At 36.9% G+C, this 14,858-nt stretch overlaps 3 protein-coding genes across 14 annotated transcripts; 1 reads left to right on the top strand and 2 right to left on the bottom strand.

Moving 5' to 3' along the window:
• Positions 1–403: 403 nt before the first annotated feature.
• LOC124430536 (elongation of very long chain fatty acids protein AAEL008004-like) lies at positions 404–10,762 on the bottom strand. 7 transcript variants are annotated; one of them, XM_046977288.1, is made up of 4 exons: positions 10,633–10,762; positions 1,835–2,086; positions 1,528–1,771; positions 404–1,444 (listed from the first exon to the last, which is right to left on the bottom strand). In XM_046977288.1, exons 2-4 carry the CDS (start codon positions 2,084–2,086, stop codon positions 933–935), a joined length of 1,008 nt encoding a protein of 335 aa, XP_046833244.1. In that variant the 5' UTR covers positions 10,633–10,762; the 3' UTR covers positions 404–932. The 7 variants fall into 7 exon arrangements, with proteins under 7 accessions (XP_046833244.1, XP_046833217.1, XP_046833234.1 ...); XM_046977261.1 differs by lacking the exon at positions 10,633–10,762 and adding an exon at positions 4,715–5,279; XM_046977278.1 differs by lacking the exon at positions 10,633–10,762 and adding an exon at positions 3,871–3,997.
• A 307-nt stretch (positions 10,763–11,069) lies between these two features.
• LOC124430622 (probable U2 small nuclear ribonucleoprotein A') lies at positions 11,070–13,066 on the bottom strand. 4 transcript variants are annotated; one of them, XM_046977506.1, is made up of 5 exons: positions 12,854–13,066; positions 12,702–12,742; positions 12,025–12,601; positions 11,885–11,937; positions 11,070–11,201 (listed from the first exon to the last, which is right to left on the bottom strand). In XM_046977506.1, the coding sequence occupies exons 1-4, from the start codon at positions 12,933–12,935 to the stop codon at positions 11,894–11,896; spliced, it is 744 nt and encodes a 247-aa protein (XP_046833462.1). In that variant the 5' UTR covers positions 12,936–13,066; the 3' UTR covers positions 11,070–11,201; positions 11,885–11,893. The 4 variants fall into 4 exon arrangements, with proteins under 4 accessions (XP_046833462.1, XP_046833452.1, XP_046833444.1 ...); XM_046977496.1 differs by lacking the exon at positions 11,070–11,201 and adding an exon at positions 11,467–11,500; XM_046977488.1 differs by lacking the exon at positions 11,070–11,201 and adding an exon at positions 11,635–11,780.
• A 114-nt stretch (positions 13,067–13,180) lies between these two features.
• On the top strand, positions 13,181–14,496 carry LOC124430741 (NADH dehydrogenase [ubiquinone] 1 beta subcomplex subunit 7). Of its 3 annotated transcripts, none has more exons than XR_006943839.1 (4): positions 13,181–13,449; positions 13,801–13,969; positions 14,038–14,185; positions 14,384–14,496. XR_006943839.1 is itself a non-coding variant. In XM_046977742.1 (3 exons), exons 1-3 carry the CDS (start codon positions 13,287–13,289, stop codon positions 14,120–14,122), a joined length of 417 nt encoding a protein of 138 aa, XP_046833698.1. In that variant the 5' UTR covers positions 13,184–13,286; the 3' UTR covers positions 14,123–14,416. The 3 variants fall into 3 exon arrangements, 1 of the variants encoding a protein (XP_046833698.1); XR_006943838.1 differs by having other exon boundaries at positions 13,182–13,449; positions 14,387–14,496; XM_046977742.1 differs by having other exon boundaries at positions 13,184–13,449; positions 14,038–14,416.
• Positions 14,497–14,858: the final 362 nt, after the last annotated feature.

Genomic DNA, 14,858 nt, shown 5'->3' on the forward strand with positions numbered 1-14,858 from the left:
CTCGCCTCGCCTCGCCTCGCCTCGCCTCGCCTCGCCACGCAACATACGTTTCCTTGATATAACCAAAGCGGATCGGTAAAACGGAGAAAAATCTTTTTCTTATCGACGAGATTGTCGCGAAAAGGAGAAAGATTGTTTTCAATCGGTAATTTAACCTTTCAATAGATGTTGTTAAATAAATACGTCCAATAATTATTTCGTTGATCTGAACATGTACAAATATACCTACCATTATATATCAAATTAGAACTCGTTCTAATCGCTAAGGAGATTAACAAGGATCGTTTTATTTCGAGATAAATATCACGTCAATCAATGCTGTCTGGGTTGAATCGATTCACGATTGCGATGAAAAAAAAAAAAAAGAAAAAAAAAAAAGAAAAAAAAAAAATATTTCTCGACATTTATTTCATTTTATCCCCTTTATTCTTTTTATTTTTCTTTACTTCTTCTTTTTCTTCTTCTTTCCTCCATCGTAACACGTGCCGATTGCCCTGCGTCACCTCATTGCGTCGCATCAGATCCAATATAATGAAAAATGATAAAGTATGGATTAGCACGAGGCAATGATTATCACAGATGAACGTATCGAGCCAAACGTCGTTTTGCTTCGAAAAAAGAAAAAACTCTACGATATCTCTTTCGAGCTTTTCAATTTCCCACGATGTTTCGGGCATGTTCGGGGAAGGAAATATAGTCTTTTATGGAAATGCGCGCTGTTCCCTTCGTGAGGAAAGGAGCTCCCTCCCTCTCCCTCTCTCTCACTCTCTCTCTCTCTCTTATCCATTGGGATGCACGCACACACACACACGCACCGCAATGAAGAAAGTCTATTATTTGTGCTGCCGTTTCGAAGAGGATTCCGCGTCGACGCGAGTCTCGATTATTAATAGCCAATCAGCGTCCTTATCGCATTCGTTCTTATCGCATTCTCATTCGTCGGACAATCCTCGGTTGTCGATAAAAACGCGATTTCTTAGGCCCTCGTCCGAAATGTACCCGGTCGCCATTTTATATTGATTCGCATAAATAAGATCGTTCTCCTTAAGACGATTTCGCATGGACTCGCGTTCGTACTTTTCTTCTTTTTTCCTTCTCGCTTCTTTTTCTTCTTCCTCTTTCCCACTTTCCTCTTGCCGTTTCCTTATCGCGTTTTTCTTCTTCTTGTAAGCCCCGATGTAAAAGTCACGGAACAAGAAGTAAAACATGATCGCGTGCATGCCGATCCACCATACGAAAGCTTTCGGGTAATTGCAATCGATGAAGAGCAATTGGAAGGCGTGAATCATGACGAAAACAAATTGAATCATTTGCAGGCTCGTCAAATATTTTTTCCACCATAGGTACGGTTGGATCTTTGGTCCGAGAGCAGCGAGGAGATAATAAGAGTACATAATAATGTGTACGAACGTGTTTAAGAGGCCGAAGAAGGAACTGTGACCGCCTGAAAGAAAGGAAGAAGAAAAGAAAAAAGAGAAAAAAAAAGAAATTATGCATTTGTACTTGCAACGCCCGTTTAATTCGTACCTGGTGTGAACTTGACGCCGAACCAGACCGACATTGGCATGCATCCGTGGTGAATCACGTGCAACGTTGAAATGTGGTTATTTTTCTTTCGCAGAACAAAGAAGATCGTGTCCATGAACTCGGTGAACTTGGAAAAGTAATACCACCAACAGCCACGAGCCATTCTCATTGCCATTGGATTGTCCGAGTAATCTACCGGTTGGCATCTGAACGAGTAGGCTCCCCACCAACCGGACGCCAAACACTAGAGAAACGATACGTCTATAAATTCCGATTCGATACGTCAGAATATTTTTCCAAGGCATACCTCGTAAAACAACCAAGAGGAAAAGATCACTTGGAAGAGATTATAAAGTATCATGAAGTTTCTAAGGTCGAAAGGCTTGCGATTTTCCATAAACCTTGGCCCGAGTACCTTGACGAAGTAAGCGTAAAATAAACAAACGAAGAGCGTAGGAAAGGGATCGCTCATCATGGCCCAATCGTTGACCCTTGGGTCACTCTTATTGTCCATCAAGTCCCGATAACCATCGTAGATCGTTCGTATTATCTGTGCCATCTGAAAACATCAAAAACTATCGTTAAGGACGTTCCTCTCCTAAACCGGCCCACTCGAGTTCTCCCCTAACGAACGAATTTTCGTGACGCAAACCGAATATGGGAATCTCACGGGTTTAGTTGACTCCTCCAATGTGTATGATACGAATGAAAGGTCGTACCGTATAGTCCGCTTTCCGCACCTTTCACCGCGCGATCGGATTCGATTCCCGAAGATTTGGATTTTCTAGAAAGAACGAGCGACTATAGAGCGTCAACTATACGAGCTCCGTGATAGTAGGAAAATAATGTCGCGACGGGTTGGCGTAAGGGTTAAGATCAGGATTCTTACGAACGAATTTCTTCCGTTGGAAGTGAAAAGATCGATCTTATTCTTTCTAATTCTCTTAATTTGATTCGGAAAAAATAATATATATATATATATTAATCATGAAAAGGATAAAAGTTATTACTGTCTCGAAAAGAGAAAAAGTTTAAAGTTTTACATCCCTAAAGATATCCGCATAGCCGCCTAATACAAGACGTACACGACCATCGGCAAAAAGCCGATTTAACTTTCCGAAAGAAAACTCTTGGGTCTTGATCGGTTTATATGAGTTTCGGTTTGAGTGAAAATTTCCCTTCTTCCACACATTATTTTCATTCTTTCGATCGAGTTGCCATTTCTCCTGTACTCGTCTAATCAGATAGATATAGCTTCGTGAGGCATCCTAAGGAAATGTCGCGCGTTCGAACGTGCGGGGAATTCAAGAACGCGGACGAATATAAGAATCCCAATAATTCTTCAAGATCTCGACCGGTCCTGCCAAACGAGTTTTCCCCCTTGGCGCGTCTCTATCTTTTCGGCTGCAATCGCTTCTCGGGTGACCTTCGCGAGTCCTTCCTCTCTTAGAGAGCGAAAGGGCGGGTCTCAAAAATACGAACAAAAGTAAATACATGCTTGCTCGATTACAAAGAGTCGGCGGCTGTGTTCTCTCTCTCTCTCTCTCTCTCTCTCTCTCTCTCTCTCTCTCTCTCTGTCTCTCTCTTCGTTTCTTTCCCAATAGCATCGATAACGACCTTTCTTTCTATTTATACGTCTATTTGCTGTCTAGTCAGGCGTCTCGCTCGTATACGCCACATTTCCATCAACGAGACAATAAAGTACCGATCGCACGTAAAACACATAGCCGAGTTCTATCCATCGGCTCGGTACAACTATATCTGTCTGCCTTAATCCCGTTCATAAAATACACTCTCCTTTTCTGCGCCTTTTCTTTCTCCGCCTTCAAGGATTGATGATTCTTTCAACGCAAACAAAATGTTCGATAATCCACGTATTTCTCGGACATCGCTCGTTAACGCAATGAATTCAATGATTTTATCACGAATTAGCGATTTTACACGCTTCGTCGCTTATGTCATCGCGGATATGTACTTGCGAAAGTTTGTATGCGCGCGTGCGCAAGAGCGAGATAGAGATTTTCCTTATCACGACTAAAAGTAAAACGTAGATATCGTTGAAAACGAAATTCCATGAGGTCGAAGATTTACATTTGGTAGAAGGATCGAAAATACAAAAGAAAACGTTTAACGAAGAGCACGCACAGATACCTAGCGAAGTAAACGCAAGATCGGTTGATATATTTATAGAGGGAGAGAGAGAGAGAGAAACGCGCGTTCCAATATATATACATACATATATATATATATATATATATATATATATATATATATATATATATTATTCGTTAGGCAAAAACCTACGCTCAGAAGCGTTGCAAAATTAGTAAGTCCTCGTACTACCAATCGAAAGAGATCCTTCCGAGTTTAGTCGAAAATACACAATAACTTGCACGATACGAAGAAAATATCGAATCGCGAGATAAAGAGGAACGTGCGATTGGATCGAAACTTCGAGTGTGACTAAACACCTACATTTTATCTCCTACCGCAGTCAGCACGTGCACTTACTTTTCCGTTCCCCGTCTCATTTTATCCTTCTAATCTCGTTATTTCATTTTTCAAGCCTCAAAACTTACATTACGGTCAAATTAATCGAGAACGTTATTGTTCGAGCGGACCGATAGCCCCTACCTATTTGAAAGTATCTTGATGCTCGATCAAGGATGCCTCGAGGTATACCGCAAGGTATGCGTATCGAGGTATGCGTTTATCTAACAGGATGAGATTCTACGAATTAAGCATTCGACACGTCGCACGTTCGTCATTATAATTATGATTATATAGCGAAAATATCATTACTCGACGAACGTCCCGCGACATTGTTCTTTTAAGCTCGATTCGCTTTTTTCTGGAACAGAAAAAAAGAAAAAAGAAAAGAAAAAAGAAAAGAAACTACAAATTCTTCGACGCGCTAGATCGTTCACGCTCTCCGCTTAAACTCCCTTCATTTCTATTTACTTTCCTCGTAAACTCGTTTAACGAAGTGGACGAAGCTATTGCCAAACTCTTTTATCGACCTTCAACGTCCAAGTTTAATCCTCGCTATTGCTATACGATAAAAGAAATCTCGGTACGTTCGGCCTATATTTTCCCGATCGATATTATAACGATCCTGGATTCTGCGACGTATAAGGAGAACGTTCGAATAGGAAGAAATAAGGAAAGAAAATAAAAGAATGCTCACGTTTTTGAGTAACGTGTCAATCTTGAAATCCGTTGGGCCGTTATGCTTGACGCTCGAATCAGTTCTAATAGTACAAGATATTTTTGCGACTACACCCTAAGACCAACTTTGCCGACGATCGATTATCGAGGATTTTGATCGAGGAATAAAAAAAATGAAAGAAATACGAAGGAGTTCCTACGAAATAAACGAAATAAAAGGAAGAAAAGAGAAAAATAGGAAGAGGTTAAAGGCCACGTAAGGACAGCGTGTTGCACCCGATTTGGCAACTTTCTATCCGTGCGAGCACGTTTGAGCAAACTGAAGTCTCGTAGCTTCGAGCAATGCCTTATATCTCTTTAGAGGCTGTAGAAATACACCTGTTTATTTGCACGCTCGACCTGCTGCTCTACCACCTTTGCCACCATTGCCACTTTTCTCTCCCTCCTTTTCGTCCGTCTCTTTCGCTCGAGTCTTTTTGCATGTTTTACGATTACGGTAATACGCGGAGCGCGATAGCCTTGGTATTGGCGGACCATTAACCGCTTACTTTTTTCTTTTTTCTTTCTTTCTTTTTGGCCATCGGTCTCTTTGCCCGCGAGCGACGCAGTCGAGAAACACATCCGAAGAAGGCAGAACCCGTTTCGGCGGGTACTACTCCAGACCCTTCCAGGGCTCGCTCGGGGATTTTAGATCGTTGAATTTTAATATCAAAACGATCAATACGGAAGATCATGGTGAAGCAAAGACAGAAGAAGGTTACTTCGACGAACAACAACAACGACGACGACGACGACGACGACGACGACGACACTTCTTTTTTTGAATGACGTGGGGGGGGGAGAGATAAAGGGGGAGAAAAAAAATCGTAACAATGACGTAGCACTATTTTACGAATATAACATGGTTTGCCATTGACTTTTGAAATAATAACCATTAAATTTAAAATATACGATAATTCGTAACTCTTGTCTTTCGATTGAAATTCAATTCTAACTTAATCGATCGTATTATTGTCAAAGAAGACAGAAAAAGAATTTGAATAATATTTGATATTCATGATTATTCATGAATATTGCATGATATTCATTATTACGTCAATACATTTTATACGTTATTGTTATTTCGACCACTCCACAATGTACATTTTCTCGTTTTAACGAATCAATATGTCTTGCATATATAACGTAATTATCTATTATTATGTAACGATAAAAAATTAATCAAGCGCGCGACATATCCGAGGAATTATTTTTCTTTCCTGCAACCGGTTTCCGGCTCTCAAGTATGAAAGTGATAATAGTGATAGTTATTTGTAAGAAAGGACTCGCGATGTCCTTCTATCCCGTTTGCTTTCGAATGAAATTTCGATAGGGGCGAAACTTTTAATTAGACTTTACGTTACGTACGTACAATAGATATGGCTCGCGAGCCTCTAGGGAAATTATATTCTACTTTGAGAAATTCAAATTTCAACGATTCCCTTCGTTTTTCCCTATATCCTATCTCGCTAATATCAAGATTGTCCTGAAATAGCGTACGTCCTTTTAATTTCAATTTCACCGATTCGACGTTTCATGAAAGAATTTTCATCATGAAAGAAAAGTAACTTTACAGGATAGTTATTCCGTTTACGTTCCATCGTAGGCGCGATCGTTCATTCACAAGCGCGCCATTGAAACGACTTCCATCCATTCTACTAACCTTTCGTACTCGATCCATTCAATTTACGACATGCCGTGCTGATGGCCATCGAGCCGATTCCAATTACGAAACAGAGGGAATTCGTTTTTCTTCAAAAAATCTTTGTCGTCTATCGTATACTTCTTCGAAATTTTACATATGTATATATATATATATATATATATACATATATATATATACATATATATATATATATATATATATATATATATGTATGTATGTATATGTATGTATGTATGTATACATGTGTCCTGCGTTGTGCGCGATATGACCATTTTTACTCGAGAGGCGAGACGACTAATGTGCTTTTACTTTAATTACATCGAAACATAATCCTTGCGCGTCGATCCCAATTACGTTCGTAACGTTGTTACAAGCGTAGTTGGTACGGTAGGCAGGACATAAAGAGAAAGAACGGTCCAAGAATCCGGGATATTACAAGAGAGTCTCGCCAACTTGTTTACATAACTACGGTGCAAGATGGAATTATGCTCGATCGTATCTAGGAGATAATACCTATGAGCAGAACGGACCTCTCTCTCTCTCTCTCTCTCTTCCTCCCTTCCTCTTCTCGATGAGTAAGGGAAATCGATGCGACTTTTATCGCATCGCGTACGTTGAATAAAGGCGTAAAGAAAATTCCAATAAAATATCGATCGTTATTTTTAATTTTCTTTAATCTATTATGCGACATATCTGTGCCACATCTACTCGCGAAAGCGACCTTCGCTTCGTGAATTATATCGATAGACCCATTAATTAATAAGTCATTACAAGATAGGTTTTCATCGATAGGTTTGATCGATATCAACTTCTCGGTGTTATTTATCTCAATACCATCTACTTTTTTTAAGAATAATTATTTATAGCAATAATTATTTCCCGTATGTAGACATTCGAAGGAATATTAATAGATCAAAAGACAAGGCTTTTGAAATTTTCTACATGTACAAGAAAATCTATGTAAGAGGAAAAAGAGCAACCGTTGACGTCAAATTTCACATAATCGAAAGTTGGCGATCGTCCTTGGCCGTGCCATTCTACGAGTCGATAATTGGCCCGGAGAACACTGAGAGATTATAGTTTGCGGTTCTATTAAAATTCGTTACGTGCCAAAATTATCGACGGCGTATTTACATGCGCCGCATAGCATAATATTATCATATAAAATTATCATTATTAACGACAACACTTCTAGATATGGATGTCTTCTTCTTATAAAAAGAATTCGATATCGATGATCATTGTAAAATATATTACCTTTCCAAGAGATATGAATATGTTCATCACGACCATGTAATATTTGTCTTCAGCTTTTCTACTATAGACTTTAGAATGTTCTTAATATTCAAGATTTTTATGCACAAATTTATTGTCTTCTTGACGATCGTTCAACATTCTCTTCCGCAAAAATTGATTCTTTCCTAATCGATTTATATTACGTGTATGTAAATAAAACTTGTTCGATCCTTCGCTTTGAGAGAAAAAAAATAAAAAGCGACAATCATCGAGGTCGTTGCGTTCAAAAGTATCCAAAAATATTTTTTGTTCGATACGTATATGTATACGTCATTGATCTTTCACCTTGGTTGGTATACGCTCGTATTGAAAGAAAATTAAATATGATTTGTTGCATAACTTATTCTCTTTTTCGATACTTTTTTTACAAGTCAAATTGACCTGTAGAACGTGTAAAAAAGATGTTGATTGATTATGTTATGCTTCCGAAGGCCTACAAAAAGCTTCAATTAATCGAAATACCAATGAAAAACTATATGTCAGTAAGATAGATTCAAAATATGCATAAATGAAACAAGATATCTATCGAGTTCTCATTCGAGAATTCTTCCGTTAATAAGCGAGAGGAAGAAGAAGAAGAAAGTATTTTAATAATGATTAAGCCGTGTAAATATTATACCTCGCGAATCAAACGTATCATTGTCAATTATCTATGTTTATTTGGAAATTCTTATTTCAAGCGTGAAATTCAATTTTTCATTGTCCGATTATATAGCTTTTTCTCTCATATCGAGAGCTTCTTCGTTAAATTCATCGTCCAGAGATGAATGTTTACTCCGTATAATACGTGTTATTAACCTACGATCTTGCGAGACTAAGAACCCGCCAACTTTCAAATAATGATTATAGAGATTAGGAACGGCAAACGAAAGATTCGCTTCGTGTCGCGTTCTTTCTAATTGTCGCGAAAGCGTAATAGGACGATGAACGTCACTTTCGTCTGGATTGCGTCTCGTCTTTCTGTCCTTCTCTCTCTCTCTCTCTCTCTCTCTCTCTCTCTCTCTCTCTCTCTCGTGCATGCCTTTAAGAACTCTGAGAAGGAGCGATTTAATAAAATTTCTGTCGTCGTATCTTTCGTTACCGTCCTTATTCTTTCTGTTACTTACACTTTCGTTTACTGCCCGCTTTCGTCTCTCTCTCTCTCTCTCTCTCTCTCTCTCTCTCTCTCTCTCTCTGATGATCAACAGCGTGAGAGAGAGAGAGAAATAAAATGTATTGTAAATGTACTTTTGCTGGACAGCACGATGCAAATCATCGTCGATATTTACAATTCAATATTTCAAAGAAATGGATGGCTCGATCGTATAATAAAAATCATATAAAAAGAGTATAAAGAAAAGAGACTTTTTTCAAGACGATAGCATTGGTAGTTTTTTTTGAGCAAAACTACCAAGATAATTATACTTGTTTATAAAAAGATATGCCGCACAAGTAAGTATGGAACAGTCGTTTGGACTGTGACATCTTTTTTAATCGACTTCATACATAGCACGTACACGAGGAATGTTCCGGAATTCCTATGGTCGTTCGTCATCATAGACTCCTCTTTACAAGACGTATTCCTATTCTAACGATCAAAGGGCTTCGAGATCGTACGAGTCTTTTTCTTTGACGCGTTTTTTCACTTCTTCATTTTTCTAGGCAAATTTCATTGTCTGGATATTTATTGTTGTCTCGTATGCATTAATTAGATATATACAATTTATTACATAGGTAATTAGAGGGATGTTCCCTGAAGCTCCCATGTAGCATATTTACTTATTTATCATTTTACTCATTGGTTAGCTCATAGCAAACATACTTCCTATGCAAAAGTTTGGCGAATATTAACTGTTATAAATGAAAGTTCGCTACCAACTCGCGCACAACTTTTCTCCTTCTATTCTATTTGCGCGCTTTTTTATATATGCCATGGATGCATATGACATATTTATAAAGAAAATCATTTCGACTAACGGGACAGCCATTCTGGTTACGACTGAAAAAGCAAATAACAAATAGAAAATAATTGGCTGAGATATAAAATGACAAAAGAAATGACAAAAAATAGGTACGTCTATAAACCCTTTACGGGATAAAGTTTATCAGATATTTCATTCGTTATTGATTCATATGTATCAAAGAGAATAACAATTAATTGATTATTTCTTTCGAGCAAAGATGAGGAAAAAGTAAAGAAACCGTACGCGATTTTACAATATCGCTCGCTATCGAGAGAGACTCTTGCCTATCTAATATATCCTCGTATTACTAACGATAGGAAACCTTGGAAAATAGGATGTAACCGGAAATAATTCGCAACCAAAGATAGCATGCTACGGTGCCAATGCTCCTAATATGCATCATGGAACGACCTTGAGAGAAGACAAGCCTTGGTCGAGCCATAGTCGATGGAAACGATCCTCTCTCTCTCTCTCTCTCTCTCTCTCTCTGACTACGATGAAATTATTCGACGAATCTATATAGATATATGCCGATAAAAGGAAAAAAATGTCATTTATGAGTTATTATGGACCGCGAAGAAAATTAGATAGATTTTTAAATGCGGTATTGCGATAAAAGCCACACGTGGTCATAATGAAATACTACCGATCTCTGTCCGTCTATTAACTTGGGTGGAAATTATTCTCCAATGGTTTATTATTCTGCTTAAAAAAGATTAAAAATAAGGCCGATCATGATTTAAACATTTCGAGAATTCTTAAATAAAAATATCACGATTATTCATCAAGCGACTATTTTGCACGCACGGTAAATTAAAAGACAGGAACCTTCGTAATAAATTTCGTCGCTTTTTAGGATTAATTTAATACCGATGCGTGTGTCTCTTTGTAAATATTCACATATGTATGTATATATATATATATATATATATATATATATATATGTGCTATGCAGCGTACATAGACACATACATGTGCATTATGCGAACTTACCTACAATATACGTAGATATGGCTAAGAAGCCGAATGACGATGATCTTACGAAATCATTCTTCTTTCTTTTTATAAGTATCTTATTGCATGTATAAAATATACATATTTGTTTCTCGTCAATTTTTTCTCCTAGAGAGCAAAAATTTCATTAAAATTCAGACAACCACTCGAATAAAAAGAAAAGTAAACTCCATATATTTTTCACGTGAAATATGTTAATATTTATATATTAAAGATTAATTAATCAATAATAATTATTAATAAACTTTTAAAATAATCAATAAAATATGCTTTTTATTCTATCATTAGTCGGTAGATGTATGTAAACGTCTATCATTAGTCAAATATTGCAACGAAAAGTGAATTTTTGAATAGGAAAGCATGACGCGCAAGAAATTACCTGTTATTTGTTTTATATTATCGAAGATAATTACCAGATGGCGCGATGCGAAGGAAATGCTATTGTTTCCATTCTCGCCGCTAGATGTCTCGTCTCAAGATGCAGCGAATTGGTTCGGGAGGTGCTCCTAATGAGCCAATTCGTTTCTCCTTAACGTAAATGCACTATCCTGTAAACGGTATCACAGATTTGGCGTAGGCTCCTTGAAAATCACTTTTCGAAAATCTGAACAATTTAACGCGATTATACTGACTTTCCTTTGTTTACTAAGTCATCAACAATAAAAATAACTATAACGTTATCGATTTAGTGTGAATTGCGTCGAAAGTTGGCAGCTCTGATCGCTACGAATACGAGAGGGACAGAACGCTTAAAGTATTCCATTATGTTTTGGAAAATAATAATGAAATGTAATAAAGTCGAAGAAACGGATATGCGTTCGTCATGAAACGATTTATTTTGGATTAGCTGAAATAAATATATGCTATCGTTAATATTTCGTGAAAATAAAATGACGCTTTTGTTGTTTTACATGATCGCTTCAAGGTCATGATAGTACACATTTGTACCATTTAATTCATACAGAAAAAAAAAAAAATATATATATGTATATATATTTATATATTTGTAACCAATTTTGTCGAAAATTAATTGTGTAGTATGCAACTTCTTATTAGCTCAACGAAGAGTCACCATCCTTGTACTAACATCCTTGGTAGCTATTGAATACTTACAGATTTGTCGCCACCTACACACACACCCACATACACACACACACACATATATATATATATATATATATATACACACAGAAACACATATATACAGATATATAGATACACGTGTGTAAACCTGTTTAATTTAGTCATCTTCCTCTTCTTCCATGGCTTCGGATGTGTTGTTTCCTAATATATCGAAGAAAAATTGAACATTTATCATTTATCATTTGGACAACAACTGGAATAAGTATCCAATAAGGAAAAGGGAGATACCGTTCTGAAGTCTCTCTTCTCCGGGTATATGCCCTGCTTGTAATAATTTGCTAAGTCGCTGCACCTCTTCCAAGGACGTAGCATTTGTTATGGCCTCTTTAATTTTGTTACGTTCGTCCGCGCTTGTTAAAGGTTTATCCAAAGACGTTCCTGGTGCTTGCGCCTTTGCCTTTTTAGCTATTTCACGTACCATTTCTTTGCCTCTTTTACTTCTAAAATATTCGATAGCGGCCTCTCGTTCTTTTTGCTTGATTTTTCTAAAATCTAATAGTCTCAACTGTGGAAATCTGTAGACAACGTACTGTCTGTACTGCGGCTTCGCAGACACAGGATTTTGTAATAAACACAAATTTGTAAGATGTTTAAGCGGTATTAATGGATCCAAATCGCCGAGCTCTTGGATCATATTTCCAGTCAACATTAACGTTTCCAAGTTGGGTATACAATGTTCCAAACCTTCTGCGATTCTGACTATGCGATTATTATTGAAAAAGAGTGTTTTGATTCTTTTCAAATATGGAAATCCATCAAGTTTTCTAATATCATTGTCGGAAAAGTCTATCGTGTCAAATTGATCCTACAATGAATAATAATATTACTTATTATATTTCGTTAACGATTCAACCAATGAAATAATATTTATGCGTGAAGGAAGTTATGGAATATTTCGTACTAACCAAAGTTGCTCCTAAATTTTCTATCGTAGGTATTTTGTATCCTAAAAAATAAGGACAAAAGGATAAACAAACAATATCGCTATAGTCCGGTTTCTAGGTTATGTTCTGAAAATGGCAAACGTAGGCCGTTTTTCTTTCACTTTTCTACTAACCTCTCAAATCCAATTCCCGATCCCTTACAGGATTAATATATTGCATCGATTGTTGTATTAGGTCCGGCGTTAATTTCACCATTTCTCCTACGATAGTCTAGAAAAATAACTTAATTAAAGGCAACAAGGAGCGTCGTCGACTCCTGACGCATGGGTTCCGCGCATGCGTTCGATCGAACACACAATTTTGGCACAATATTCAATGACCGTCTTCTATTATTTTAACGATATATAATCGAATAATCGACAAAAAACAAATCGAACGGAAAGAAATGAGATAATATGAAGTTTAGTATACTAATAAAAAAATTGCTTCTACTCTTATAAAGGTATGAAGGTGCTATTCGCTTCTACCATTAATCAAATATCATAGGAGTCGTCGTCGTTGTCTTTTCGAACGGAAAGAGCAGTATGTTGGTAGGGTGTTTTATATATGGTCGTTTTCTCTTCGGTGCCTTTAAAATTTTCCTTTGGTCAGACTAAAATGGGTACTTTATGGAGTGCGTATGTTACACATCCCGATACGATGCCAGAAGCAGAAACTGCGCCGACATTTGATCCGTTGTATGGATTTAAAAACGGTCGAAAACCTAGAGGTAATTACTCGAGGATCGAAAATATAACCTAATAGATGCTCGTACCAATTTTTATTATCTTCGTGATCGGTCTATCCGTTTCCAATCGGATGCATCCCTGACATTTTAATGGATATTTTTTCGCATTCTAGTAGTTAATTTTTGTAATTAATTTTACGTTCGTGAAAAAATAAGAAAAGAAAAAAAAAAGAAAAAAAAGAAAAAACGATTATACTTGTGACATAATCGACAAGGTCCCATATATACGGACAAATTCATTTCGATGTCGTATCGGTCATTTTCAAAGATAAATACGATTATATCTGTACAATAATCTTTCAATATGTAATATCATTGCCATGATTTTTCCAGTTATGATTGCCACGGATGCAGAAATGAAGGCAGCGAGAATACCAAAAAAATTACGAGATTATTGCGCTCATAAATTATTAGAATTGGAAGACTGCAAAAAGTATAATTTTCCTATGATGACTAGATGTAGCCATCAGACTCATGCTTACGAACAATGCCAATACGAAGAGTAAGTATAATAACGAGGGAATTATGAAATTTGTACATCTTTTAACATGTCTCTTGCTCTTATTCCAGTTATGTACTGCGGATGAAGGAGTTTGAAAGGGAACGCAGGCTTTTAGAAAGACAGAAGAGAAAGCAGCAAATGGCGGCTGCTTGAAGGAGTTGCCTCGTAGATCTATAGGAATGTTGAAATTTATTACTCGCTATTTAGAATTCGCAAGTACAGGTCCTTTCCTGTATACATTTATTTATATACATATATGTTTATATATATATATGTACATTCGTACACGCACTCGCACATATGTATGTATGTATGTATGTATGTATGTATGTATGTGCACATACATATAAATATATAGTGTAAATAAAAGTTGATAATTGTAATAAACCGTTCTACATAGTTTTATCATTTCAGCAGTCATGGACGACTTTCATGGCGGTTATAAAATAAAGAGGATACGACTGGAAAGAAATGATATTGTAGTTGGCGTTACACAAGGAGAAAATACAAAGAAAATATTTACAAAACACGTAATAACAATATTCCTATCGTCTAGATCTTAATCTAGATAGTGGTTCTTTCTTCGTGCTTCGCGAATAGGTTGTCGATATCGTCCTTGGCATTTTCAGATTTTCAGAACCGGCAAGGCTCGTTTGCTTATTTTCTTTTTTCTTTTTTTCGTAATTTTTCATTAGGGGCAATTAAAACAGTTTAGAAAAATTACTTCTCAGAACAGATCATTTTAGGATCGTCTAATTTTAATCGAATGTGTATTGCGTATACTGCCTCGTCTTGTGACGCTTTCGTAGGAACAAAGTGACGGGATAAAAGAACTTTATTATACAAAGCTGCATGTGTGGATCGGCCGTTTCACTTTGGACAGTTTTAC

This window comes from Vespa crabro, chromosome 1, assembly GCF_910589235.1.
Source record: "Vespa crabro chromosome 1, iyVesCrab1.2, whole genome shotgun sequence".
Lineage (NCBI taxonomy): Eukaryota > Metazoa > Arthropoda > Insecta > Hymenoptera > Vespidae > Vespa > Vespa crabro.